General features: G+C 42.5%; 3 protein-coding genes and 1 non-coding gene across 14 annotated transcripts; 1 reads left to right on the forward strand and 3 right to left on the reverse strand.

The window, feature by feature from the left end:
- The first annotated feature begins 448 nt into the window (after window positions 1-448).
- Window positions 449-8,650, forward strand: LOC125760854 (proton-coupled amino acid transporter-like protein CG1139). 3 transcript variants are annotated; one of them, XM_049421398.1, is made up of 9 exons: window positions 449-646; window positions 5,924-6,145; window positions 6,225-6,497; window positions 6,574-6,658; window positions 6,735-6,876; window positions 6,947-7,077; window positions 7,145-7,323; window positions 7,404-7,579; window positions 7,653-8,650. In XM_049421398.1, the coding sequence occupies exons 2-9, from the start codon at window positions 6,009-6,011 to the stop codon at window positions 7,892-7,894; spliced, it is 1,365 nt and encodes a 454-aa protein (XP_049277355.1). In that variant the 5' UTR covers window positions 449-646; window positions 5,924-6,008; the 3' UTR covers window positions 7,895-8,650. The 3 variants fall into 3 exon arrangements, with proteins under 3 accessions (XP_049277355.1, XP_049277356.1, XP_049277354.1); XM_049421399.1 differs by lacking the exon at window positions 449-646 and adding an exon at window positions 2,018-2,422; XM_049421397.1 differs by lacking the exon at window positions 449-646 and adding an exon at window positions 2,923-3,095.
- A 54-nt stretch (window positions 8,651-8,704) lies between these two features.
- On the reverse strand, window positions 8,705-24,853 carry LOC125760850 (nocturnin). 9 transcript variants are annotated; one of them, XM_049421389.1, is made up of 7 exons: window positions 24,412-24,853; window positions 13,342-13,501; window positions 10,955-11,187; window positions 10,805-10,870; window positions 10,577-10,698; window positions 9,776-10,495; window positions 8,705-9,699 (listed from the first exon to the last, which is right to left on the reverse strand). In XM_049421389.1, exons 2-7 carry the CDS (start codon window positions 13,410-13,412, stop codon window positions 9,529-9,531), a joined length of 1,383 nt encoding a protein of 460 aa, XP_049277346.1. In that variant the 5' UTR covers window positions 13,413-13,501; window positions 24,412-24,853; the 3' UTR covers window positions 8,705-9,528. The 9 variants fall into 9 exon arrangements, with proteins under 9 accessions (XP_049277346.1, XP_049277341.1, XP_049277343.1 ...); XM_049421384.1 differs by lacking the exons at window positions 13,342-13,501; window positions 24,412-24,853 and adding exons at window positions 11,319-11,704; window positions 12,909-13,040; XM_049421386.1 differs by lacking the exons at window positions 13,342-13,501; window positions 24,412-24,853 and adding exons at window positions 11,319-11,704; window positions 12,770-13,028.
- Window positions 17,639-17,710, reverse strand: Trnap-agg (transfer RNA proline (anticodon AGG)). Its single transcript has one exon. It is a non-coding gene; the product is annotated as a tRNA-Pro (tRNA).
- A 1,092-nt stretch (window positions 24,854-25,945) lies between the features above and the next one.
- On the reverse strand, window positions 25,946-27,070 carry LOC125760861 (m-AAA protease-interacting protein 1, mitochondrial). The gene is made up of 3 exons (XM_049421406.1): window positions 26,620-27,070; window positions 26,267-26,562; window positions 25,946-26,204 (listed from the first exon to the last, which is right to left on the reverse strand). The coding sequence occupies exons 1-3, from the start codon at window positions 27,043-27,045 to the stop codon at window positions 26,069-26,071; spliced, it is 858 nt and encodes a 285-aa protein (XP_049277363.1). The 5' UTR covers window positions 27,046-27,070; the 3' UTR covers window positions 25,946-26,068.
- Window positions 27,071-27,101: the final 31 nt, after the last annotated feature.

Below are 27,101 nucleotides of genomic sequence, written 5' to 3' on the forward strand. Positions count from 1 at the left end.
TTCTACATGAAAAACAAAAAAACCAATAAATGTATAGTGGAAGTCTAACAAAATATTCAATTAATTTTTTAATAAACCATGCCAGTTTTACGTGATTACGCATGTACGTAACAGAAATGTCGTTACGAAAAAATAATGATTACGCCTGTGTGTAGGCAATCGAAGAGCATATCTGACGAGCATTACTCGAATGGATAACTTTATTGCAGTTGCAAATAATTTATATTTTGCACATTTCATAACGCTATTATTGCACCGAAATTTGATATCAAAATCACTCATTCATGCTAACGATATTAATTTTATATTTTGCATATTAATTTTAAAAATTACAAGAACATATTCATAATTATGGCAACCACTGTGTATTGCGAGGATTAGTGTAAGTGTGTGCGTGATGTTGCTGCCTCTTGCAACCGACCGAAACACGTCGAACGAATGAGCGCAAAGTACCAGAGTCAGTCAGTTTACGAACGACCAGGCGTCCGCTTCAAGCGACGCCATCATTTTCTGTGCGGCTGTACAGCGAAGCGTTGGTGACCGGAAAAGGATACATACGCGGATAGTTTTTAGTGCTGTTTTTTCTCATTCCCTCACCGGGACGGACTGCACTTGAAGCTTCCGGGTCGAAACGACCGTGCGAGGGGTGTGTATTTTACGTTTATTTGTTTCGATCCTTACTTTCTTCGTTAAGCACGCGTGCTTTATGGTGTTTTCATGCTGTAAGGGCTTGACTCGGTGTATTCGCCACGCAGTTTCATCAATGCCGTGGGTGCAATGCTCGGCAGTATTGTGTGAACGGCAAATGGGAAACGACGGTTAGTTTGTGATGGGGGCTGCCGTGCTGCAAGGACTTTGGCACGTTTGACACGTTACATAATTTCCAACTGCATTTGCGATGCATTCCGGTGCTTTTTTTACCTTCTTTTTAGCTGTCTAGTCGTACCCTAACACAGCGAGCGTATTTTACCTAACTAGAATGGGTGGAAGGTAAGCGCGCAGAATTCACGTGAATGAAAAGATGGCAGAAAATATATATAGATTAATCTCTGGGACGGTTGTGCGGTCCGTGCGGGACAATCCCACGCTAGATTGGTCAGGTATGTGGTGAAAAATCGGTCACTGTATGAAGAAACATGGGCCTGAGTGTGAAACGGAGCAGAAATATGTTGCAAAATCTAGTTTCCCCCCTGGATGTGGGTGGACACTGTTGGGTTAGACACGGAACTGGATGTTGGAGGGAAGGCTTCATTCTCGTAAATCAGCGGATAAAAAAACAGATAGCACGTGAAGTGAAAATCCGATGGGAGGGTGAATTGTATGTACACCTTCTTATGTCTGCGCAAGGAAGACTCACCAATACCAACATCATTCGAGGCAGATGAGTACGAGATGCTATCCCCGCCACGGGATGTGAGGACGAAAGATATGACGCCTTTTTTGTTGTTGTTTGTGTGAGCTCGGGCGGGAAATCAAATAAACATCACGAGGCACAAGGCCTGTTTCGTTCGTTTGTTGCTTCCAAGCTGCAAACCTTGATGGCAATTTAATTTGTCCTTCGTTTTTCGCCATTGTTTTGTCATACTCTGGTGTCGGAAGAATGTGGGCACGGCAACAATGTTTTAATTGGACAGGAGACAATGAAATAATTTTTCAATTAATAAAAACACACAATTTCGCACAGATTAACAAATTACATCAATTGTTGTTTGCGGTGTGATAGCAAAATGGACTGTTTTTTAGTGTTGGTGAAAATATAAAACATTTTTTTATGTTTGTGTTTGTTACCGTTTTGTTGAAAAGTACAATCCGAGTAGGCTTTGCATTTAAATGTCAAATGTATTTTCAAACTTTTATTGATTGGCTGATTTTTCCCTCTCGGAGCGGAACATTTTTTAGAATTTTATAGTGAAAAATAAAATATTAAACAGTTTTATACAACTAACAAGTTACAACAGAATCAACAAAATACAAAGGAATTAAAGAATTTCATGAAGGTTTATAACATCAACATTCAATCGATACTGAGCACAGTGTTCTGATTCGAAGGGGAAATTTGTCCTGACATGATTAGAAGCACAACCACTAGTCGAACAAAACATTTACCCAAACGGTACGTGCACCATACAAAGTTTAAACAAAAGGGCACCACTCTAGGGTCGCCATGTATTCTGGCAAACATCTTCAAGGTTGCATTGACTGACGGGAAGTAAATACACCTTGCTGTTGGTGCTGAACAAGAGAATCAACAAGTACCTAGTGCAGATATCGTATCCCATCTCTCGGAAAACTCAAGTGTACGAAAAACACCACATAAACACGAAACGGAAAAGAACCATTTTACAGGGAAAAGTTTTGAAACCGAACCATTGCAACTAAAAATAGTTCATACTTCTCGGCTCAATTGAAGGAATTATTGACGGTATGTAGAGCATCAATCACCCATCAACTTTTGAGGTTTTCGATAGTACCAACGGCTGTCGCCCTGGCGTACAGTGCAACGCACGTGCAGTCCTATTTGTCGTCGTGCGGCAATTGAGTTACAATCTACAACTATCGTTTCGCGCATAATCAATGACGTACAGTGAGCAGAAGAAATTGAAACCAACTGCTTGTGCTTACGGTGAGCCGCGCGCTGAGAAGACAATTGCAATAAGGGCACAATAATTTCGTTCAATTTACATTCACTACCATCACCTATCACTATCGTCACCAACCAGTGGGCCAACGCGGTCAGCATCCAGTCTCGCATCCCATCCTTCGACCCTTTGGAGGCACGGCTCGCGGTTGCGATTAAACAGACGCGCGCTTGTTGCCACTTCGACCATCGCGTGTTAAAAACGTCATTCAACCACATCCATCCTTCCACCAGCACTGCTAACGTTGCAGCTTCGTCAGCGCGTCGGGACCGTTCTTATAACGATCCGGGCCATACGTTTGTCGTACTGTGCTCAGATGGCTAACGACCGTCGTCGTAAGCGGAAGTGAAGCAATATCGCAGCTGGATTTGAATCGTCCGTTGCAGTGTGAAGTGTTAGTGTCCAAGTGTTCATCTAGTGAATCGTCGAGGGATTGGCGACGCGATTCCTTTATTGGTGCGTTGTACGTTAGCTGCCTAAAGTGATTGCATCGTGTTGCTAGTGTTGGAGTTTCACAGTGCCTCATAGATTATGGCATACTTTAATGGGACTTTAAAATTGCATATTTTTTGGTTTAATTGAAATAAAATACCGCTACAGGTGTCAGGTGAAGCAGGAATTTTATACTTTATGGCTGTTCTGGGCTATATATTCATGGAGTATTGCTTGGAACTTATAATTTTAAGCCATGCTTTGCTAATACAATGAACAGTACTCAATAGTTGTTCATGTTAGTTGATTTTAGTTGATGAAAGTCAGCGCATAAAAATACCATGTTGTTAAAAATTAAAGAACAATGCAACCACTTTTTGTTAATGTAAAAAATCAAAAAATATCCTCCCTTACCTAACGTGATACAATGTACATATATGCAAAGGGCATCTCATCTCTGGTACAACTACACAAAGTATCAACTTACAGCATTCGACACACCCCAACTTCTACGGAACGAAAGCACGGCGTGTATCCAAGAGGGGTCAATTTCTTTTAACAATGTTTCGAGTTTGATAATCCCCAGTTTGATCTCCCATCGGGCCACCGTCCCCCCTGAATAGGTGGAATGGTTTTAGCAAATCAAATAGCAGATCGCTGACATTGGAGCTAATTTTGGCACTGATGACATTAGAGCTGCTTTGCTTTTGTTACTATCTCCCAGCTTCCTCCTTCCCCCTTGCTCCCATCCCTTTCCCCTTTTTCATACTTTCAATCTCACTTACCTTACCCCGCGGGTAGTTGGTTAATCTATTTCAATTAGCGTCAATATTCGAGCCGGCTTTACTATCCGCTCGGTAGTTGTACCGTCAAGCGGGAAAGTGTTTTAGTGCCTGTCGGTGGTCAGTTAGTAACGGTTGCCAAAAATCACAGTAACATATGTGAGTAGTGCAAGTGCCGCTGTACCGCTGTAGCGAAGAATCTTTGCACCGATGACCTAATCGATCTACCCCGTTGCCCGGGTGCGCAGGGTTAATGCATCTTTTTAGTTTGAAATGATTTACTTTGAATTTGTTGATCCATACCACAGTTTACGATGTTTTCTACGTTACAGGTTGGAATGTTTATTGCTCTCGTGGTTATCGTAGTGAGGTCAATATGGATAAATATTTAGCACTCCAATGTTTCTCCTACGTGCAGTGGCCAAATAGATTAGTGATAGTGGCGGAGATGATCTTTACTTGACCTGATCGGTACCAAATATCATCTGCACCGTTCTCCCATGTGGGAGAATCGCCGTTAAGAGTAATTATAATAGAGAAAAACAAGAAATGATAAAGGTCACATCAGATTGTTAAAATACAATGAAATGTGTTCAACTTTCAACCAAATGGGAAAATGATTCTGGAAGAACTAGATCTGGTCGAATGAATCATTTTCATTAAGAGGAAGTGCGTTTAAATAACAGCTGTTGCGCAATTTGCAATTTCTACTATTTGGCGGCAGGTGCAGGATTCATTCTTTTGTAAATTAATCCGTTATTAATTGTACCTTTAAGATATCGAAGAATCCTTGTCGCATCTTTACAATGGTCTTCTAGGAAACGGATGCAGGAAACTGATCTGAGATGTTATCATTAAATAAGTTAAGCAACCAATAATTTCCATATACGGCTTAGTCAGATTTTGTTCGGTTTCCTGCTTCTACTACTGTAAACGACTTGGTTCGAATGGAATAGACGACGGCTTACACTGTTCCATTCCGAAAAGTTTCAATACAGCATGGACATATGTACTTCTTCTGATTCAGCTTCATAGTTCCGGATTCCTGATATTAGTATACGAGGCCAGTACAGCTTAGACCACACGAAAGATTGCATCTGTAAGGTTATGCGGACATGCAAACTATTCAAGGAGTTGAATGAATCTTCACGAGAATCTCTCTCTGCGGAAATTTTTGAGGTCAATCAATCAGCTATCGCCATCGCTAAGTCAGATAATTCGTCACACAAGCATACTCATACTAGCATACTAAAAAGACACAAGCATACTGACGTGAAGTTGGATTTTATGGAGCAGACCGTTCAAGAGGAAAAGGTGACTCTGAGTTACCTACATCCTGACTACGAATCAACCTTCTGCCATCTCAACCAAGGGTCTCTCTTATGCATCTTTTACTCAGCATCGAGCCCTCATGGGACTTCAAAAGCTACAGATATGTTTGCGGAGTAGCGTAAAAGTACAATTAAATTCAACTCTATAGTAGGCTATAGTAGGCAATTATTCAACTCTATAGTAGGCTGTAAAACAACAACTGAGGTGTGAAGCTCGATAGAATACAGTCAGTCAAAATCTTTGTAGTTCAGTGTATAGAACCTGTTGCTTCTTTGCACCTTATATACATTACTTTTACACCGACCGTGATTGTAAAGGCTCACGAAAAAGAAGAATGCTACTCTGGCGGTCGCTAAGTACCGGGAAATAGATTTTAATTACCAAACTGTCGTCTTCATATGTGGCTTCTTGCATAAAATAATAACATGCACATTTCTTTACGAGTGTTGCACCCACGTGTCATAAATTAACAAGTTGTCCCCGTGGGTCAAAATATGAAACATTGCAATGAAGACCACATTGAGCACTCGCTACGGTTTATTATCATCCACCAATTCGTTTTTCGTCACGTGAGCTGCCGTAGTATGCAAGCGTGTAGGAATCACAATGTAAAAAATGCTTCTTCGTGTAATCGAGCGAGATACAACAAAAATATTTAATCAAAAAAAGACTACCAAACCAAACAAACGAGCTGCAATTGAGTTCACTTAACGCTGACTGATTTGTGTTCAATTGCAGTGAACTCTTACGGTGAGAGGTAGGTACTTCGAATAGTGAGCGAGTGCAGAACAGTGCATCCCGTGCACCACCCATCCCACCCAAGATGAGCAGCCCCACCGGTGGAAGTCCCTCGAAGAAGGGCACAAGCGTGGACATGCAAATATTCGCTTCCAATGGCAATACGATCGTAGACGAGAGTTATGATCCTCATCTGCACCGAAACCGACCACACCCGACGACGTGAGTACTCGTGATGGAAGCCGACCGAGTCTCTTGTCTGCATCACTGCGTCACGTACTTTTAACGCCTTTTATTACAGTAACTTTGAAACGTTGGTCCACCTGCTGAAGGGATCGCTCGGAACGGGCATTCTTGCGATGCCGCAAGCGTTCTACAATGCGGGTTACATCTCCGGTTTCGTCAACACGATCCTGATCGGCATCCTCTGTACGTACTGCTTGCACGTGCTCGTTCAGGCGCAGTACGCTCTGTGCAAGCGCCATCGGGTACCGATTCTTACCTACCCCATCTCGATGAAGATTGCACTCGAGGAGGGCCCGGCATGTTTACGACCCTTCGCTCCATACGCTGTGTAAGTGTTACTGTGTGCTGTGTGGTGTGGAGTGTTATACGTTGCTCATCTCTTGACGTTCCACATTACATTCCAGCGTTATCGTCGATGGCTTCATGATCGTCTATCAGCTCGGTATCTGCTGCGTGTACATAGTGTTTGTAGCGACCAACATTAAGCAGGTATGTATGAGAAGGATCTTACACAGCGTAGTCAGATTTTCATAGGAGTCCGTTTGATGTTGTCCATTCCCTGCAGTTGGTTGACTACTATTGGCTGGAGCTAGATGTGAAAATCCACTGCTTGATACTTCTTGTACCACTGATAGGGATCAATATGATACGCAATCTTAAGGTCCTGGCACCGTTCTCAACATTGGCCAACTTGATCACCTTCGTCGGTTAGTACGCCTAGAATAGCCTTAACCTGCAGCATATCAACCTAAAGTAATTATTACATCCTATTCACAGGTATTGGTTTGATATTGGCCTACATTCTGGATGACATCCCACCGATCTCCGAACGTCAGCCAATAGCTGAGTTGGGCAAATTTCCACTCTTCTTCGGTACGACACTGTTTGCACTGGAAGCAGTAGGAGTGGTAAGTCTTGAAGAACTTTTACGTCACGTGTGAGTTTTCCATTGATGGTTTCTCCTCAACCTTATAGATTATAGCACTGGAAAACAATATGGCTACACCGAAATCGTTTGGCGGTACTTGCGGAGTACTTAACGTAGGTATGGTAGTGATTGTCTTCCTTTACGCCGGTATGGGATTCTTGGGCTACCTGAAGTATGGTGCTGAATCGGCGGGCAGTATAACACTCAACTTGCCACAGGAGGAAATGTAAATATGGGCTTCTAATCATTTTTCCGTTTCCAGTGTGTTAAATGTTCCAAACTATTTCCTATTTTTTCCCTTCTTAGTATGTCCCAATCGATAAGAATTCTGTTCGCCATTGCCATCTTCATCTCGTACGGTTTGCAGTGTTACGTACCGGTCGATATTATCTGGAATGTTTATCTGGTGGAGAAGTACCGTGATTCAAACAACAAGCTGGTATATGAAATGTTGGTTCGAATTGTTGTCGTCATTATGACTTGTGAGTAGAAAAAGGGTTTTCGTAGGGGTTCGAAACCTAATGCTTTAAATGGTGTTTTTTTTTGCTGTTACAGTCCTGCTGGCCGTTGCCATTCCTCGTCTGGGACTGTTCATCTCGTTGTTCGGTGCATTCTGTTTGTCCGCGCTGGGCATTGCTTTCCCTGCAATTATGGAGATCTGTGTGCTGTGGCCCGACAAGCTCGGTCCCGGTAAAATTACACTCTGGAAGGACATCATATTGATCCTCTTCGGCATCATCGGTCTGGTAGCTGGAACATACACGAGCGTGCGGGATATTATTCTTAGTTTCATGTAACGCGTCCTATGAATACACCTGCACAGAAAGGGGTTATATGTCACAACACAGGAAGCTCTTTGGTTAGACCCAGATCGCAGAAAGTCGCTATGAAAGCGAACAACTTACAGGAAAAACTACCAGCAACCAACATAAACTATTTATAGCAATCTTTCCTAGCTAAGACGGTTGTGCACTAAGCTTCCTTAGATGAGGGCATTCCCAATGCCATCGCGTTACGAATGAACGGCAGTGAAGTTCCTTTTTGCTGACTGGCCTGGCTCTTGCTGGAAATTCGTACGCTGGTAAAGAAAGAAAATTTATGACATATCATTTGTAGATTTGTAAAACAAATACTCAACTTACTAATTGTTAGCATTAATTAGCGACTCATCAGCCAAAGACAAGCGGCAGATAAGCGCAAAAAAAGGTTCTTTTGTGTAGTAGGGCAGATGAAATTCTGTTTTTCCTTCTCAAGTTTTGTTTTTCTACCAAAAACAAAAACCGCAAAGCAACCTCAAACGATGGGAAGATGATGATAAAGCCTATTTTGGAGTAGATTTAGATTTGCATATAAACGCCAAGCGTTACGCACACGCGTTATCCGTAGAGCCGGTGATACAGATAGCTTTGTACAATCACTCACAACGCACCACTACGGTTACAGTTTATAGCAGCGGAAGTATTCGGTTGAACAAACTCTACTATGCATGTGTGTATGCTTTTACGCGGTGCTGGTGCACCACCCAACAATAAAGGATATATTCACGCGACCAAGCACGGCTCGGCGATGGGTACGTGGTAGGAAAGAACAACAGCAGACAGGAGAAATTATGTTTACGTTTTATTATAAATAGATTATTACCGTTACACACTACTAGGTCAGCATCCGTCTCCACTGCTAAGTGATATGAAAATATAATTTTCTTCCGCCTCTATTACAATCTTCTCAACGTGCTCGTCATCGTATGGAAATTAGTATTCTGCACCTAATGCTACTACATCTGTGTTATAAATATACGGATAATTTGTACACCAATTTCATCCCCGGCCATGCCAAAGATCGAAAGTGGAGTTATTTTTAATTCATTGTTTTGCTGTCGTTTTACGTATTCCAATGTGTCTCGTTGCGAGGCTACGCGGTAACCTCGATCAATAGAGGGTTTTTTTTCTTTGTCGTTTGCACTTTTATGTTTTTTGTTTGCGTCTGAGAGCAACCAGAACTCAACAACGAAACCAATCTGAACTGGCTACACATTTGTTATGGCAAAAGAAATACGAGTTAATGGTACAATAAAAAGGAAAGTTCAATGCAAAGAAAAACGGAACCAAAGAAAAAACGCATTATATCGATTGTACCTAAATCCTACCCTGCCTGTTTGCTTAATTCTGTGTCTGACACCTGTTATGCACTGCATTGTTTACACGATCACAGTAGCTATCACAAAAATAAAACTAAAAGCACTTAACTAAATGACCACTCACACGCACACACTTTAGGTAATTCCATAGTTAAATGGAGACTGTCGCTATCTGACGGCATAGTGGCTTTAAATGGAAGAAATCCATAAAACCGATTGCCCACACCGGTACTAGTGCTCTTGCTGCTTGCCATTTTCCTTCTTATACCATATCGCTGGAAGTACTGCTCAGAACTAAAGCTGATGATTCGGTATCGAGTTGGAATCGCCCGATTGACTATCATCCGTTGCGGGCTTTAATTCAATGTCACATATGAGCGAAAAATGATCGGAAGGATATTGGAAGCTTGGAGTGCGATCGACGCCGATTTCTTCACCGGAAGGGAACATTAGACAATTTTTTACCTGTAATTGATTTGAAACCGAGAAAAACGAATATTACTTTCACTGTACTACTTCCACCTGAAGCCGTATTTCTTACCTTTAGCTTTTCCTTTGTATAAAACACATAATCGATCGTATGACATACTTCACCCTCTTCCCGAATTTTCCACGTGGTGTACGGTGGTTCGTATGCGGCCGACTGTTCCGCTTTCGTCCTGACACCATTGGAAAGTCCACATTCGTCGTTGATACTGTGCGCTGATCCAATACTGCTACGGCTATACCGCTCATCCGGTTTCGTATTTAGTGCGTTCTGATTGTTCTCGTCCTGCGATTCCTCGGCCAGCAGGTCCGAATACGCACTAGCCAATCCGAGGGGTTTATAGTTTAGCACCGTACTATAGATCGGTTCGATCGGTTCAGCATTAAAGTCGCCGCACAGAATTACTGGCCGATTTTCCGCAATACCATCGATAAAGTATAGCAGATCCTTGCCCTGCTCATTGCGCAGTTTCGACAGCAATGCACCTTTTCGTGCCTTCAGATGTGTAGTGGTCACACAAATTTCTTGGCGCGTATCACGCGTTCTCAAAACAGCCGCTATCGCTACCTGATTACTTTGTACGCGCCATACCTCCAGCACGCGGGTAAAATGGTTAACCATCTCTAGTCGATCCTTTTTGTAAAACACGGCACACCCGTCCGGACCATTGTTACCATTGATGTACAGACAGGGCGAGTCCGGTTTGGGGAAGAACACGCCTTCGTAGTTTTGTGTGCTGAGTATCTTTTGCAGAAATTTAAAGTGATCCACTTCCTAAACAACAAGAAAATAAACAAATGAACCGTTACTCAGTACCGTGGCTAGCGTTTGGAAATGGTTCTCGTCTAACCGTACCTGCAGACAGATGATGTCAGGATCGTTTTGTACAATTTCCTCAATAAGCTGATATCGTCTACAATCCCACGTCAGTGCTTCCAACGGGCACCGTACGAATCCGTCATTGTGCATACCGAGCGCTACAAAAAAAAGCAAATCAACCGATTGCGTCAATCAACACCGCCAACAGTTCAGAAAGAAGATCAGTTTAAGCTCCGTTTTGAGGTGGAGGATCACCTTGCTTACTTTGTGAGAGCATGTTCCATTGGAATATTCGTAGCTGTGAAGCGATCAGTGATGGTTCGCTGCATGCTGAAAACGAAAGAGAAGCTTCAATTAGATCCACTTGCCATTTCCCTTTGGCAATAATCATTCGCAGGCATGGTTCTCACTTACTCTTGGATATAGAATCTAGGTGGAGCATTTTGAACCCATCTGTAAGATCGGTCCTGTTTATGTGATCGACTGGTTTCAGAAATTTGCGCTTAACCAGCGGTGGTCTATCGTCACCACGTGCTATTCGGCAGTAATCGACGAGATCCGGTACGGACATACCATCGGTAATTTCCAGCTTATCATCCTGATAGTCCACGTTTTTGATTTGGGGAGCGGACGTGAATGAGCCCATTCTGTGTGAGAGTGAAAAAAGAAATAAACGTTACACTTTATAATACTGTAAATCTTACGCCTATACACTGTTAATTTAATGATGGGTGTTCAACAAAACATATAACTACAGTGCGTGGTAAGCGCCCACTACCTTTGCAGCATCACCCGCTGTAGATGACTTTTCTTCAGTGCCCCATTCATTGGCACACCTCCACGGACGGAGGATGGCTTTTCGGTAAGATGAATGTCACTGTCCGTATCTAACATCCTTTGCGATTAATGCGAAACGTCCGAATTCTCCGACAACCAAACCGGCACTAACCGTACGATCGCACTGCTAGACGAACACGTACCAAACACGGTTCTGGATGATCTATGATAGCGTGCGCGCATATTCTACCTTACAGCAAACAGAGTGGGAGTGGGAGGTGGTGTTGCTTGCCGATCTATGTAGATCCTCCAGTAAGATGCGCTAGTAATATAATTCAGTGACCCCCGTTTAAATGATACTACGGTTATCACGATTCGGGAGACTTTCTATGAAAAAAGGTAAACAACATCTTTTGCTTAAAATATGCAAATAATTATCGCCAACGCCACGACGTCTACAACAGGCGCGCAGACGAATCGATAACTGTTTGTATGAATACATCCGATTCCGGTTTGCAGGCAACTAATAGTTAGCTGGGCTATCGTTACCGTTGAAAATAGACAAACAGTTTCCTATTTTTACAAACATCTTCTAAACGAACAGATTTGATTTTTAAGCTTAAGTTTAAGTTGATTTCTGAATTTTCGCGCTTCATACACATTGGGTGGGGTGTGCCAAAATGTGATAATTTTGCAAATTAACAACCAGACGTAAAAGCAGGTTGTGTTTTAAAAATCCTACCCAGTGAAAGCGTTGGATCGTGTTGATCACGATCGTGAAAATTGACCAAAATTAACCATGTAAATAAACCGAATACAAGTACATCCACACAATTCAATGTGCTGTTTTCTGCATGGTAAAATATCAAAAAATTAAATAACAAGAATGGTTGTATAATAAATAAGGTTTGGAAACACAGATAAAATATTTCGTGAGAAAAGGTTTCTCATAGTAAAGCGAATATAAAATACTCATAAAATTGGCAGGACCAACAGAATTCGAAGGTCAAGGCAAAACAACCGACCCAGGCCAGAGAGTGTGTGGGAGTGTGTTTTTTTAAGGTGAGCTGTAAACAACATTTACTTGCGCTGGTGCAATTATAGTTCCATGTTTGATCGATGAAATGTTAGTTTTAGGATGAATATGAAACTAAGTTCTAACTTTTAACAGGGATCGTGAGATACAGCGATTTGATCGTCTGTTGTATCGTAACTCGTAAACGAATTTGCAACAAAACAACGGCTGATTACAACATTCGTTACGGCTGGTATGAAGTAAAGCTGAACCTTTATTTGGCACACAGAAAAAATAAACCTTTCCCAAAGTTCTACGCAATCAGTGGCAGGCGTTGTCCTGCGTGTCCTTACAATGTCCGCTATTACATCGAAACTGCACAAACTGCGTAGTGGAACAGTGGAACTGTTTCGAGACGACAAAAACAAAAAACTAACAACCCAAACAATCAAGCCACAATCACACTTCGGAGATGGAGCTCCGTTCCGTGGAGTATTCGCAACAAGCACACCGATTTCACCAACATGAACTTTATTTTGATTTTTAAGTAAACGTCGATAGTGATTATTATTGCACCTTTTCCTATTCCACAAGTACGCACACACACGCACGACAGTAGTCAACACACGGCCGATCTTCCTTCTCATCGAGCTACGAACCGAGTTGACCGTGTTTCTGCACCGCAAGAAGAATCCGATGTGCTGCTTTGACACAGCTCATGTTTACATCATCCGCTTGAACGATGCGATTGACGGCGGACGAACGAAGCCGAAGTTTGACAGTTGCATAGCAATGGAAACATTTCAAACTTTCGCCCCAGGCGAACCGGTACGATTCGAATGCTAAATGCCGTTGATTTCGCTCAAGTCATAAATACACACGCAAACACGAAGGATTACACGCAACCACGAGAAAAGCTATTGATAATAAATGTTCCGTCCGAATTTCACTCTAAATGTAAAACGTTTAACTTCCTAAAACAATCACTTTAGTATGTCCTAACAATTACCTTGGAATGAGGAGCAAATTTTTGAAACGCTTCGTCGTAAATACCCAAGTCGTTCGAACGAGAAGATCCATTCTGGCGGGAGATGAGCGACGTTTTTATACTCTATGTGAGTCGCGTTCGCTTTAATTGATTTTGTTTCTTCTCGTTTATTTGCAGCGTGCTGTTTACGGAAAGTAATGTAACGTTAATCTATGAAAACCACAAAATTTGTAAAGTTAATTTAAAAACGTAACAATAAGCATGTATGTGAACCAATAGTGACGAAAACATTTGTCTCGCGTTAACGTATGTACAATAACAAGATAGCAATTTTTACAAGATCAGATCAATCTAGTATAAAGACACAGCAGTTTAATTTGTACTCATTACGATCTGCATTTTATGCAACCATTTTGGAAAGGAATAATTCTTCTTGGTATTGCCATTACAATACATCCTCAGGCGAGTAAATTTTTAATAAAATTTTGTTTTGTTATGTTATTACATATTAATGTGAATAAAACTTGTATTTACAGAATATACTGTTCATTCTTTACCTAAGCATCGTAGAAGTGGCAATCGAAAAACACTTTTTTTAGTTTACTCCAAAATAAATTACTACCTAAGATTCTTTGCAATGATCATTACTACTACCTCTAGGAAGCAACCCCAATGTACAATAAAACGTTCCGCTATTAACATTAGGAATACTCCAAACACCTGTTCTACTTCCGCAGCTTCCGGAAAAGCATGCGGACGGTAGTAGCACAAATGTTGCTACAGGATCATGTCAATGCCCCGACCGTCCACTGAACCTTCACATTTATTCGGATCGATCATTAAGTCGCGTGTAGTGTTGTCCATCAAACAGATGACATCGGTCATCAACGATCACCCAGTGCACGAAAGTGAATGGTTTGCTAAATGGGAAATACACACAACATCTAACGAATATGTTTCCAAAAGTAATCAATCGTACACTAGAGCGGCACATAATGACGCAATATCGACCGAAAGGGAATTCCAAATTTTTGATTGCAGTGCAGGCCATTGGAACGTGCGCGAAACGACCGGAACTGGAGCGATGTTGTGCTTGCCTAATAATCCCGTCCGTTATGATACATGGATCACCGGTGTTAGTAGCACGATCGGCACCTGTTTGAAAGGTAGGGGTTATGACCTAGGTCACGACCTGAAGATCGCAATCACGAACCTACGAACGAATGGTTTAGTGCGTCAAACTGTGAAGGGCTATGCAATGCGGTGGTGCACCAAAACGCAATGGCGTGCCAGGGCGCCATACGGATATGTGTAAGGGGAAGCACAAGTACGTTCGTACTCGTGAAGCATACAGCCAGGCTTCGGAACCGGTTTTTGTGTCGTACTGATCGATTTAAACTGCTTCGGTTCAAATACAATTTTTTTATCAGTATATCACAAGTGGTTATTTAGGCACAATGATACAACTCAACAAAAGAAAAAAAGCCTAACTTTTGAATGCTTAATCATTGTCCATTGTCATGTTTGGTCCATTTGGTGATGAAGTTTTCAAATTTATTTTATAAATATTTATTTTACTTATTTAAACAATTAAATTGTGACCTTCTGTGTTATAAAGAAAATTATGAATTTAATAAGTGACTGCCTAGTTAAGAGCACTTTCCATCGAAACGTGCACGAATATTTTCGGGATGGTAATTAGGGTTTAAAAATAACTCAAGGTACGACATAGAAAATGCACCATGAGCAATTGCCCGGTCCGGTTTCGCCGATTGCATCCCATCCAGCCATTTCAAGGACCGCTCTGTGATCGTGCGAACATGGGCATAGTTGTAATTTATTTTTATGACCACGAGTAACACATTTCGGAAGAATGGTCGACTGTGTCCGCTGGCTGGAGGCAAGCGATCTTGCAAAATATCGTCAAGGTTGCGGGCGACCAATCCGCCCTGCTCTAACTGTAATTTGCATCTCCCATTCCGCTTCCGTAACGGACACTACTGCACCTTTCACCCTTCGTTTTCGCAGCGTTACAGGTACATGCACCGAGACGCGTTGCCGCTCGTAGCAGCGCTCGGTGATGCATCGATCCGATCGGTGCATTTCTTCCGTGGATGCATTTTTGATTAACGATCGTGGTATGAGTGTACCGTTATAGATCGGGAAATCAATGCCTTGAGCTGTGGAAGGGGGGAAAACGTGGTAAATTCTCGTACAGTACCGTCTCCTACTTCCCGATCCCGATCTTCAGTCACGATTGAATGTTCGATCTTCAGCCACGATTGAATGTTCGATCTAATGCTTCCATATGGCTAAAAGTTCTTTCTAACATCAGTCAGAGGCATAACGGTCGAAACGCGATGGTAAACAATGTTGGTTGTGCGTCGTGTTCTATTCTAATCAAAACCACACAAAGCGTAATAAATTCTATTCGCCCAAGACGGAAGCGATGGATTCAAACTTCGCTGCCAAAGGGGTAGAAAAGATATAATTTTTTTTTGTTCTACTGGTAACGGTTGTGTCTATCTTCCATTTTGATCTGAACCCTTGGTCAACGTGCATCGTCGAAGTCATCTAACGCAGGTGACCTTCAAATTGACCGATTCCCAGTTGTTTACGCAAAGATACGAACCTCCGTGGGATCTTGGTCGCGATCGAAGAAGTAGCAAACACGTGTTCAGGGTCCAATATCTGCAAGAGCATGCAAAATAGTAGGAACCACTCCTTACTAAAAGACCCTTTTAAGTAAAAAGCTTCCCGCCAATGACTCGTCACAAAGCTTCCTTACAAGACGCACAAAAAGCTCCTCGGTGAGAGCAAAGGACGGAAAACGGAAGAACCCAATCGTATGGAAGAGTATCCCGAAATGACTAAGGTAAAGTTAACAACATTAGTCAGCGTGCCAGGAAGAAAACCTTGCCAGTAGCAAAGGTTTTGCGTCTTGGACTGAAAGACGTCGATTGTTTGTTGAGAATCGGGACAAAACAAGAAACAAGAAAAAAAACCTTCCCTCTCTTGTTGTTTTGTTTCAAAACGATAAAAAATTATAATGAAACCGCCGGTGGTTGAGATATAAATAACAAAAAGATTTAAATGAATGTTCATCACAATGGTCAACGGTAAACACAACCAAATAAATCAATTAAACTAATCGCCAAGCTGAACAGCCTCGATACGATAAATGGCTGGTAGAATGGGTAGCGCGTTAATATATTATATCCGATGCTTTTATTAACAACCTGCTGCATGATGTCATTTTTATTGTGTTTTGTTTTGTGTTCGGTAAAAGCTCCTTATTACTTTTTAGCTCACGAAAATGAAAAGACTGGTAAACAGTGTCAATTCTGCCGGTAGAAAGAAACATTCATTCAACGATCGTGTGACTTTAGCGCCGGAAAGGTTAATGATCTTGATCAAAATATTAGCCCAAACAATGATGTCCGATTAGCGCGCCCTCTAGTACAGGTCAAGATTTGCATAAATCCTATTGCGTCTTATGTTTGTCACCCTTCTGGACCTGTTTGTTTGGAATTTGTTTACAGGTTTTCTGCTTCACCTAATTCCAACCTAATCCGGTTAGGGGCCTATTTCTGGAAGCATTCTATTCCCTTTTCCAACACACCCACCTACCCACCTTGTGGAAGTATTGCAAATGAAATGATAATGATAAAAACAAACAACCGAAATATTGCAGAAATATTCCCATACCATACGAATACCATTACCATTCCATTCTAATTAAAATGCCATTACAGTAATAATTCTATCAAACAAATCTAACACGTACTATGACGACGAAGAGGACACAGCAGCACGGTTTGTTTATAACTTTCGGGACCTTTCAACTTGACGGTGGGTTTTTTTTCTATGATAAATAATTAATTTTAGTTTGTTTTATTTTTGGAAGCTTCTTGAAAACACCGAAAGACGTCATTTGGTTGTAAGATTGTGCCTGCAAATCGTAATGCACGGTCGACTGAGTAGTACAAAAGAATTAATGATTCGAATCAATCATATCCTAGGATGGGTGAGTAAATTCATCGTATGGTGTATATTCTAGCAACGCTTAAATTCTTCTATGCTCCAAAAAATGTAACCGCGTTAAACCTAATATGAAGCAGAATAGAATCATAAGCAATACTGTTCACGGTTGGTTGCCGGTGTTTGTCGATTGGTGACGATGTTAGTCAGCGAGACCGCATAAAAATATCGTTTTCAACAAGTAGAAAATAAATGTAGCGACGCAGTTGTTGCGAAACGTGACAAATCACAGCACAAAGGCAATAAAAAACAGCGACAAAAAAGCATCGGGAAAGGTGGGCTCGTCCGGGATTTGAACCCGGGACCTCTCGCACCCTAAGCGAAAATCATACCCCTAGACCAACGAGCCCGTTGAATGACCCGCTGCATAACGCCGTACTGTTGCTACGCGGCTGTCGCACATGCGCTTACTTCGCTGTGGGTGAATGTGAAGCACAAAACATAAAGGCAATAGTGCGCGCTTGCCGATGTGCTTGTCAGGAATCTTTATGCTGCAATTCGTTCGTTATAGCGCATTAAGCCATTACACGAATTACAGTTACACAATGGAAAACGGGGTACATAAAATATAATGAGAACAAAACGCATCTGCGAGGATGGGTGAGTTAATCTTTCACCTTCCATCAATCGCACTAATCCGTCGTACAAACTGTTAGCAATCTAACGACACATCTTTTATCAACAAAGCACGGAAAATACCCAACTTCCCTTTCATGAAATGAGTCCCCACGCACGGTGACGTCGTTTTGTCTTTGTACCGTTTCCTTACAAAACTGTTTCTCGCTGATGGCAAAATGCCGTTTAATCATTCGCTTTTTATTACCAAGCGGATGTGCACATCATTGCCACCGACGACGAGACAAACGATTGGCATCAGCACTCCAGAAGTACATGGAAAGCACCTTCACACTTGACAATCTCTCTCATGCGGCAGTTCTAAGCAAAAAGGGTAAGAATGGCTACAGGGTCGCACATTTCTTTGCTGGTTTATTTCCCTTTCTCTTTGTGGATTTGATCACATTGCCACAATTATTGCTGGTAACTGATCACCACCGTAGTCTGTGGTATCAGTCGGGGAGGCACCTGTCCGATTTGTCTCAAAAACACTGCTGCCCTTGGTTATACGTACCTTACCAAGTACATGAGTAGTTGTCGAGGCGGAATACAATCCAATTCGTCGATCGGTCCGGTACTTTCGGGCGGGTACGGCTCACCGAAACTGCCCTCCATTTCCAGCTTCCTTGCTGCCAGCCGTCTGTTGGCCGCGACCGGCGTCATCATAGACGCCTCGAAGATGGCCAACTTTCGCTTAAAGTACGCACGTGTATCTTTTTCACTGGCGAACCGGCTCAGGTCGATTTCGTCGTCATCGTTTCTCGCCTCACCGTGCGTACCGGTAGCGCTTGGGTGTGCACGATGGGTCGCCAGGACCGCACCATCGGGGAACGAGTCTTTGCGACAGTTGCCACGAAGGAAACCGACCGAACCGTCTGGCAGCATCCGCGAGATGGTGCCCATTTTCTCCGTCAGAGCCTTCGGGCCAAACCGGCCCACTGGGAGCAGATCCATCACGTTCGCGTGATCGGTTATTGGTGATCGAAGTAAATGTAGTTACCGATAAAACAAAATCTCAACACTCTATTCACTTTACCCAACCGATCACAGTACTGTCAATCAGTGTTTTCGGTGTCCTGAACAAGCAAGAAGGAAGGAAAGAAATAACTTTTCTTGCTCCAGTTTCACTTCAATTAGTCACGTCTTTTCCACCGGTTTGTTTGAAAAATGTTTTTCGTTATTGGATTACGCACGCGATTTGCTTTTCGATCGAATGCGAAGTGGTTCGCATGTGATGTTCGCTAAACGACGGCCCACAAGTGACTGGCAGCAGTGTGAGCACTATCCAACGAACACGATCTAGCGCGATCTACGTTTTGCCGGTCTTCTTATGTGGCCCCGCGTCCGTGCGGGGATATCTAGCTTACACGCGTACTTTTTGTTTTGCTCACTGTGCAGTGTGGAGTGTTTGTTGCTGCTGATGTTGTTCGCCGTAGTATTTCGGACTCGGTTCGAAAAGAAGTGGGACGCGTACAGGTCTTCTCGGGCCAATGGACGCGAACTGTAAGGGGGCAGCAGAATAACCGGCCGCCCAGATGTTTCGTTTCTCGGGCGCACGATACTTTCCCAAGATCAAGGTCGTTTCTTGGTTAACGCGACACGGTAAATCGTGGTTCCGGTCGTTTCGCCATACGCCGAAAATAAAGAGAAAAAATAACGCGCGCACACCAAACGTGGAAGGATGGCAAATTTACACGATTTTCACTCACGGAACGTTTGTTTACGATCGTCCACTAGAGATACTTTAAATTATTCGTTCTTTACTGGTGCATTTTTCTATTCTAAATGATATATTTCTCGATGGAACCGAGTCCCTATTTGCTACAAACTGCTGCTTTTTGCACTTGATCGTATTTAATTGATTCGATATTGCATCAAGATTCACCTTACGTCACACGAAATAAAACCCACGGCACGACAAGGCACGAATTCAATAATCGATGTTGTAACGAATGCAGGTTCGCTATGAATGTTTGTTTGTTCTTTTTATTGGCGACACATCGGCCAATCTTCGTCACGATCCCGGGCGTTTGCAATTCTGGTCCACCGATCAGGTCCCGATTTCAGTGAGGGGCCCGCTTCGATCAATCACGATAAGTGCATTAGGTCGCATTAGTCACCACAAGGAGTTATGATTATACAATGGCTCCACTAATGAATTACGATTGTTGAGTGACGATCAACTGTCAATCAACATGCGCTAAGAATTCCTCAAGGGAAAGAATTTTTGTATTCCTTCCAAAGTTAGTCGTTTCTAATTGCGATCAACTGTCCACTGCTTTGAACAGTTTCAACTTGTTCACTACTTTGAAAATGTTTTAACATCCAACTTTAATACTGTAGCTTCTTTATACCTTTACAAACAATGCTCCAATAATGAAATGTTTAAGGGTTGCACTTTGTTCGAGACACGACTCTAAATTACTTCCTAAGCGTGGGCACTACCTTTATGTACTGGTCTCAATTATTTTAACACAACGTTCTCCAGTCGCTAGAAGAACATCAAGTTCTAAGCTATCTGAGCAACTAAACGAGTTTGGCGCGCGCGCTTAATAAAAGCGGAAGAAATTAAAAGACAAAAAAACGTGCAACACAGCACGTTTGCTTCCACTTGTTCAACTTAACGTCTCACTTTGGCTAAGAAGCTTCTACGAGTTCGACTAATATAGGAAAGAGAGACACACACGAGATATTGCTCGACAACTGAACTATGATACTGAACGCACATACGGTGCAAACCATTGATTTTATCCATGTTTGTGATCAGCGATCCATGGCAAGTTTGAGGAAGAAATGTACAAGAGCACAGAGGAGCTGCAAACTCCTGGGATGCTGTTTTTGAAACGTTTGTAGTAAAGAGTGATCTAGGACTGTGTGAGAAAAAAAGAGATACACAAAACCCACGGTATAGGACCGGAACACAGGTGTAAAAAACTGAATATCGTTTTGTACAGATTATGCCTCGGGAATGAGAAGATGGGTTGGGGTTGAGATGTAAAAGGGTGCATGTATAATTTGCGACATAAGTTGTTTACAGGATCGTGCTTGGATCATGATCGAGTCAGGATAAACTAATTAAATTCTAATGCGTTCTACCGGTGGTTTTGTGTGAATTAAAATACCCAAGTATTCTCACGCAGTTGAGCAGTGGTCGTCTACCATGTAAAAATAAAAAAAGTCCTGGTCTGGGTCGTTATGTCATTGTCCCAATTCGTTACAAATGTTGAAAACAAGCTAAATCGCATAATAGAATCGCCATAAACACCTACCCCAATGCGTCCAACTGACAATAACATTCACCCGCTATCTGTTCCCCAAACCACCGCCAAGTTATTCCACAATTACTCGGGTTTCGGGCAAACGTAAACAACGTGGCCCTGTAATGGCCCTTTAGCGGCATATACTAGAAAAAACTAGTAGCCGCTTGAAGCCGGCTGTTATGCTTATCACCGGCATGAGCTGGCACAGTAGACGACGTTTTGACTCGCGCATTAAATGCTGATTGGAGCTGATCTTCGATGCTCCCTTTAGAAGAGTAGGAAAAGTCCCAATCAAAATGCACCAAAACAACAAAGTATGGCGACAGAGTATAACACAGAGTAACCTTCTTTTTGAGGATGTGCCATGAGTTCTGCAGATTGATCCATCGTACAAAGGAAATTTATCAAATGTGGTAGCTCCCAGACCGATGGCGCTAAAGAAGGGACTACAGTTATCAATCTTTGGGGAAACAAAACGGTAATTCCAGCGAGGAAGGTCTGAACCGTTCCACAATGGCGCAAGCATTATGAATCAGGTCACGTTTTTCACGTTGTCCGTATGTCTACCTTCATTGTTCGTCAGCGGTTGGAGCGGTTGGGTCGATTTGATAAAAGTGAGCGCTCCGTCACGATTATGCTTAATCACTTGCGCACGTTAGCGTTTTCTGTGCTACACAGTGGCAAATGTTGACGATACTACCGTACATCAACAGCCTGCTAGTAGAAGCACATAAGTCTTTTTCACCTTGAAACGAATCAACCCCTAGGGATCTCTTCTTCGGGAGCTATTCCCTTTGCAAGTAACTTGCGTACAAGCCGTGTGCAATGCTGATGGCACCATCTTTCCAATTCCATTGGACACTTAAAATCCTTGTTATCGGGCACGTTGAATCATGCCTGGATTAAAGCAGCACGATCACATTTCGTGTCCTGGGCTGTTTGACGAAACACCGTCACGACAGGAGACAAAGATCGTTCGCGATCTTCCCGATCTGTAGTGCCTTTCATTTGACCGTTCCATCGATTGGATGCGTAGTAATCAGCAAACAGAGTTAAAGTGAAACCATTTTTTTCTCTACTCGACCTGAAGAGACGTCCTGAGAAGATTACACACGATTAAGCCGAGAACGTTGCTTATCTTTAAGGTGTTCTGTTTTTGCTTTCAGGTTGAAGGTATAAAGAAGGTACATATATGCTCCATCATTTACTTCAACTGCCAGACAGACTGTAAGAGCTGTTGAAATGTTACTTCACTACGTAAATGACTCACTAATGAGGGGCACAGAAACAACCGAATCATTTTAGCGATGATTATGCACGTCTCCTTCGCGGTGAAAAGAGTACATATCCATAGTTTGGCTGGGCATCCATAGCATGGGCTGAGCAAAAACAAACAAAAAAAACCGTCTAAAGTAGTATAAAAACTTTATAAAATTAATAATTTTCTTTCGTATCGTGATTGAGCTACTGTTTAGCCAATCAGTAGCAAGGTGTTGAGAGAACACACATTAAACAATTAAACGCCTTGCAATTACACACGGCACTGCCGATTAATTATCGCGACGCATCTTCTTACAACTGATGCCGTTTGAACCGGTTCGCGACAAGCGATGCAAAGAAACTGGCCAGACGGTTAAGTGTGCGATAAATTGCAGCCTGACGTTCATTATTCCGATCGGTTCGTCTTTCTTTCCAACACAGTTCGCGTACACGCAAACACGCGCGGGTGATGAATCGTTTTCCGCCTTCTCGCATCTGATCGTGTTCCAAGAGGAAGGAGTGCAATTCGCTGCCGGGTCAAAGAAGGTGTGACTATATCGTTGGGATGCATGCAAGTTGGTTGAACTTCCTGCTTAATCGGTTAGTTAACGTTGCTGTTACTAATTGCATCAAGGTCAACGGGAGAAGGTGTTTGTACAGGAGAAAATACTCTTCGATTGGAGTGGTAAGTGACTGGTGTAATGAATATGGGATGTAGAGTTCAATGTGCATTTACTTGCTTTTGTGGCGAATGTTTTTCAATTTAAACCAATGTATTCGCATGGACGACGATTCTATACAGTTGTACAGTGTTTGGCCCAATGTCCGGTTTTTAAAGATAACCTCTCGGACCGGTAATGGTCAACCGAACCCACAACAAACGGTGATAAGCTGCACCGTAAGCGAACGTCCTTGGGAGTAACTTTTGGATGGTTTGTTTTGGCAAATGCGTTTCCTTGAACTGCGTTTCATTCACATCCCATCAAGTGCTTGCAAGGGTTTACAGGCAAGATCGTTTTATTAAGCGTTGATTGATTTCAAGTTGATCATACTTCCAGAAACAGGCTTGAGGCAGTCATTAATTACGGAAATCATTGTAACTCAGTTGTTAAGGGTACTTTAGTCTAGGCTAGAAGTTCCGCGCGCTAATTCTCGTGACATGAGGACACGATTACGATCGGATCAATGCGTTCCTTTAGCTCTACAACAAAAAATGTAATGTAGTGATTGAGCTACTTGCTCGAGACGAGAGCACTATCCGAAAAAGGAAACTTGACCTGCTTGTTGATGAAGTCAGTTCAGACTCAATTCACTTCCACTTTACCGATATTTACTCATCGATACAGGTTATCGACGCTTTGCAGGTCGAATCGAAGTGAGACTTTAGTTTCGAAAACGCTTGATCACTTTTTATCCTTTAAGCGCAAAGTTTCAGCTCCAAATTTCTATTTCTTCCCGTGTACATCGTTTTTTTTTCTCGCAAGATTATGTTAAACAATTGACGAAAGCTTGGTACGTATAGAGCGGTTCCTGTCCGGTTACATTTGCACGGCAATCTGGCTAATGGGAAAACAGATAAGTAATGCAGAATCATTGCCAAACTGATCGCACGAAAATGAAATCCCGACATTTTCGTCAGTTATAACCGGTTCAAACTACTTTGCGATCCTCTCTGTTGGTACACGACTCGCGCCAAGCATTTTGATAAGCGCGGTTCGTCGGTCGACATTATCAGTGGGCTTTTACAAGCCTCAAATAAACACAAGTACCCTATACAGAGAATCGACACATTCGCAAGTCGTACGCCGTGTGTGAAAACAATGGCATATCCTTGGTTCAACAACGCGGTCTGTCACGTTTGGTTCACATGGGTGCTAATTGCTCAGCGAGATTTGAAAACTGGTACACAACTTACCTGATGGCTTTGCTGGGCTTCAGAGAAATGATCCTGTCATTATCAAATGATGGTGATTGATCAGAACACACTGGTGAAGATTTATTGCAGCAAGATTGTAGCTGCTGCTAAAATTATCACACTTCAAGCGTCAATTGGTTGATATCACCTTGACTCATTGATCTTTCGACTTTGTTCCCGAAGTTTCATTGGTTCTGACAGACGATGGTACTATTTGTATCTTTAAGTTTAATTAACCACAAATTGCACACACACTAGTCACTACGCACAATCTGCCGGTTTCGGTAGCTAAAATGAGCCGCGATGCTGCGGAACCGCACAACCGCTCGGTACGAGGCGTTTGAACGAATTGAAACAGCCCGGCCGGTACTGGGCTCGTTCCAACCAGGGAGGACCCACGGCTTGCTTCTTATCAGCTGCAGAGAGGAACATTATCACCGATCAGTGTGGTCGAGAGAATATACAGCTGATGTTAATGGTATTTGTCCTATGTAAGCTCGCGGAAGACATAATCAGTGTGGTTGTTTTTTTTTTTGCAACGATCCATCACAGCACTTTCCATTACAGCTGTCCCTCGGACAAAAATGCTAGTGCAAAAATCATTTCACTACGACTAGCGTAATGTTAGAAGTAGAATGATGTTCCTCTCCCATCCACTTGTATTGGTATCAGGACCGTGCTTAAATAAAAAAAGAAAGTATATAATGTTACATACGCCACCAGACGCGTGTCGTTAGTGGGTCACACATTGCAAAGATTGTGTGAATTGCTGCTGTGTTGTAATCATGTTTAGAAATGTTTGTCCTTGCTGTAGTCTTTCAAGAGCTTCCAGCGGTCTTCTTCAGTCACGATCTTTGCGCATGAGAAAGCGTGTGATGATATATATTTACTATACGCAGCTCGCTAATGATTACAATCACTAAAAGTGGCAACAATTGCAAGATAATGTACTACGAGTTTTGTACGCGGAACTGGGCCATACTGTGTATATGCATCGGTCGACAGGTGAAGTTTCTGATAGGGGTAATCTAGCCAGACAGCGTAAGTAAATGATGCAAGAACCGACTTGTCCGGCTAGTCCGACTTGCAATTCAATGAACCGCAAATGCACTTGCAACAGAAGTAATTGAGTAAAACTGTTACTAATAAAGCTGAACATCTGTTGTTCTTCGAGGTCCGCTACTCTAGCTTTCAAAGAGCAGTCCTTGGACTTGGGTAGCGGTGTGATAAGAATAACCATGCATTACTCTGCTCCCGGATGGGTTTGATGAACTCTGTGACTGTTCTAGGTCACGAAGATAAGTTACAGTCAAAATTATTCAACACAAAATCTATTTTGTTCAACATATAGATAAACGGAAATTCACTAGCAATGTTCAATCACTTTACATGTTACGAAGCTAGATGGAGCCAGTTCAACCTTCTGCTGGACAAATCATTTGGACAGTTATCACAACATCGTCTTTAATTTCTCATCAGAGATAACACTCGAATGGTCACTTATCACTTCGTTTTTTTGCTTCACTAATCATCCTCAGAGGGGACATAAACATTTGTCTTCTTTATTGTTTCTACATGCAGGATGCATTTGCGGCGCTGGTTCCCATCGTAATCCTGGTTGAGGTGTTTTGTGGTGTATATGGACCGATCGGTACGGTCATTCTTCAACGTAGTCACTTGGCTTGAAATGGTTCACTACGTTGACAGTCCAATCCGAGTCGACGCCTTTGGTAAATTCCTTGATAAATCGATAATTGCAGATGCTTATTTTGTCCCGGAACTCTGGAAGGACGCTGTGCAAGATAACAATGAACAATAGTTTAAATATGTATGTTAGAAAAGCAAGCTTCCTTACCCCACGTTCAGCGGCACTGTTTCCCCACGTTCTATCATCCCTTTAAGACCTCTTAGCACGTGAAAAACCATTGTAATTTCGACGAACCGTTTCTGACTATCATCGTTCGATTCGTCAAACATCACACCGACTTGATAGGGAAACGAGAAGTATACATCTTCTTTGTCCACTTGTACGTCATATCGTTCGGCAACGGACATTTTAGAAATCGACTGCTTTAGATCGGCTATTGCGGCCCGGTCAACCAATCCTTCTAGTTGTTTTACTTCTCCGCCGGCAAGCGATGAAGATACGACCTGTAAGTTTTTATGACCATTAAGTTTCGTGTAAGTTATGATCGGACACAAACATACCTGCAATGCTTGTTTCGCTCCCAAAATGAAATCGGGAAGCGCAAACTCGCGGTCAAAGTACGGTTTGATAATGAAGTGAACCATTATCCAGTTCCGGATGGTTTTTATCACCGAAGGCCACACCAGTTGCGGGAAATCCATTAGCATAAGAGGCTTACGCATCCGTTGCCGGGAAGACTGTTCATCGGTGGAATTCCATCGCGCTTGCACAATGTTGTGATTGTTGTTTACCACTGACGAGCCGCTGAGAACACCTTTCGTGCCTGGAGACCACACGGCCGTTGTACGTTGAACATATGTGCCACATAGCGGCAAATTGATTCCTACAACTATGTGACTATTTGCAGTGCTGTGAAAGCGCGTAAAATTATTAAAACTTCGGGTAAATAGCTTTAACTTTACCGCACCACTTCTAACAACAAACATTGTCGATAACAAATAGCAAGAAAACGCTTAGTACATGTCATTTTAGAGAAACGCTT

Source organism: Anopheles funestus, chromosome 2RL (genome assembly GCF_943734845.2).
Source record: "Anopheles funestus chromosome 2RL, idAnoFuneDA-416_04, whole genome shotgun sequence".
NCBI classification, from domain to species: domain Eukaryota; kingdom Metazoa; phylum Arthropoda; class Insecta; order Diptera; family Culicidae; genus Anopheles; species Anopheles funestus.

What these genes read in the sequence shown, in the direction of transcription:
- LOC125760861 (XM_049421406.1), bottom strand. Translation starts at nt 27,045, where the DNA reads ATGTTTGTTGTTAGAAGTGGTGCGGTAAAGTTAAAGCTATTTACCCGA. An exon ending in GAGCGAAACAAGCATTGCAG is followed by an intron (nt 26,563 to 26,619) that starts GTATGTTTGTGT and finishes AAAAACTTACAG; the next exon opens with GTCGTATCTTCATCGCTTGC. An exon ending in ACAGTGCCGCTGAACGTGGG is followed by an intron (nt 26,205 to 26,266) that starts GTAAGGAAGCTT and finishes TATCTTGCACAG; the next exon opens with CGTCCTTCCAGAGTTCCGGG.
- LOC125760850 (XM_049421383.1), bottom strand. Translation starts at nt 18,930, where the DNA reads ATGGATCTGCTCCCAGTGGGCCGGTTTGGCCCGAAGGCTCTGACGGAG. An exon ending in CTACTCATGTACTTGGTAAG is followed by an intron (nt 11,188 to 18,490) that starts GTACGTATAACC and finishes ACTCTCACACAG; the next exon opens with AATGGGCTCATTCACGTCCG. An exon ending in CTGACATCATCTGTCTGCAG is followed by an intron (nt 10,496 to 10,576) that starts GTACGGTTAGAC and finishes CTTGTTGTTTAG; the next exon opens with GAAGTGGATCACTTTAAATT.
- LOC125760854 (XM_049421398.1), top strand. Translation starts at nt 6,009, where the DNA reads ATGAGCAGCCCCACCGGTGGAAGTCCCTCGAAGAAGGGCACAAGCGTG. An exon ending in AACCGACCACACCCGACGAC is followed by an intron (nt 6,146 to 6,224) that starts GTGAGTACTCGT and finishes CTTTTATTACAG; the next exon opens with TAACTTTGAAACGTTGGTCC. An exon ending in TGTTGTCGTCATTATGACTT is followed by an intron (nt 7,580 to 7,652) that starts GTGAGTAGAAAA and finishes TTGCTGTTACAG; the next exon opens with TCCTGCTGGCCGTTGCCATT.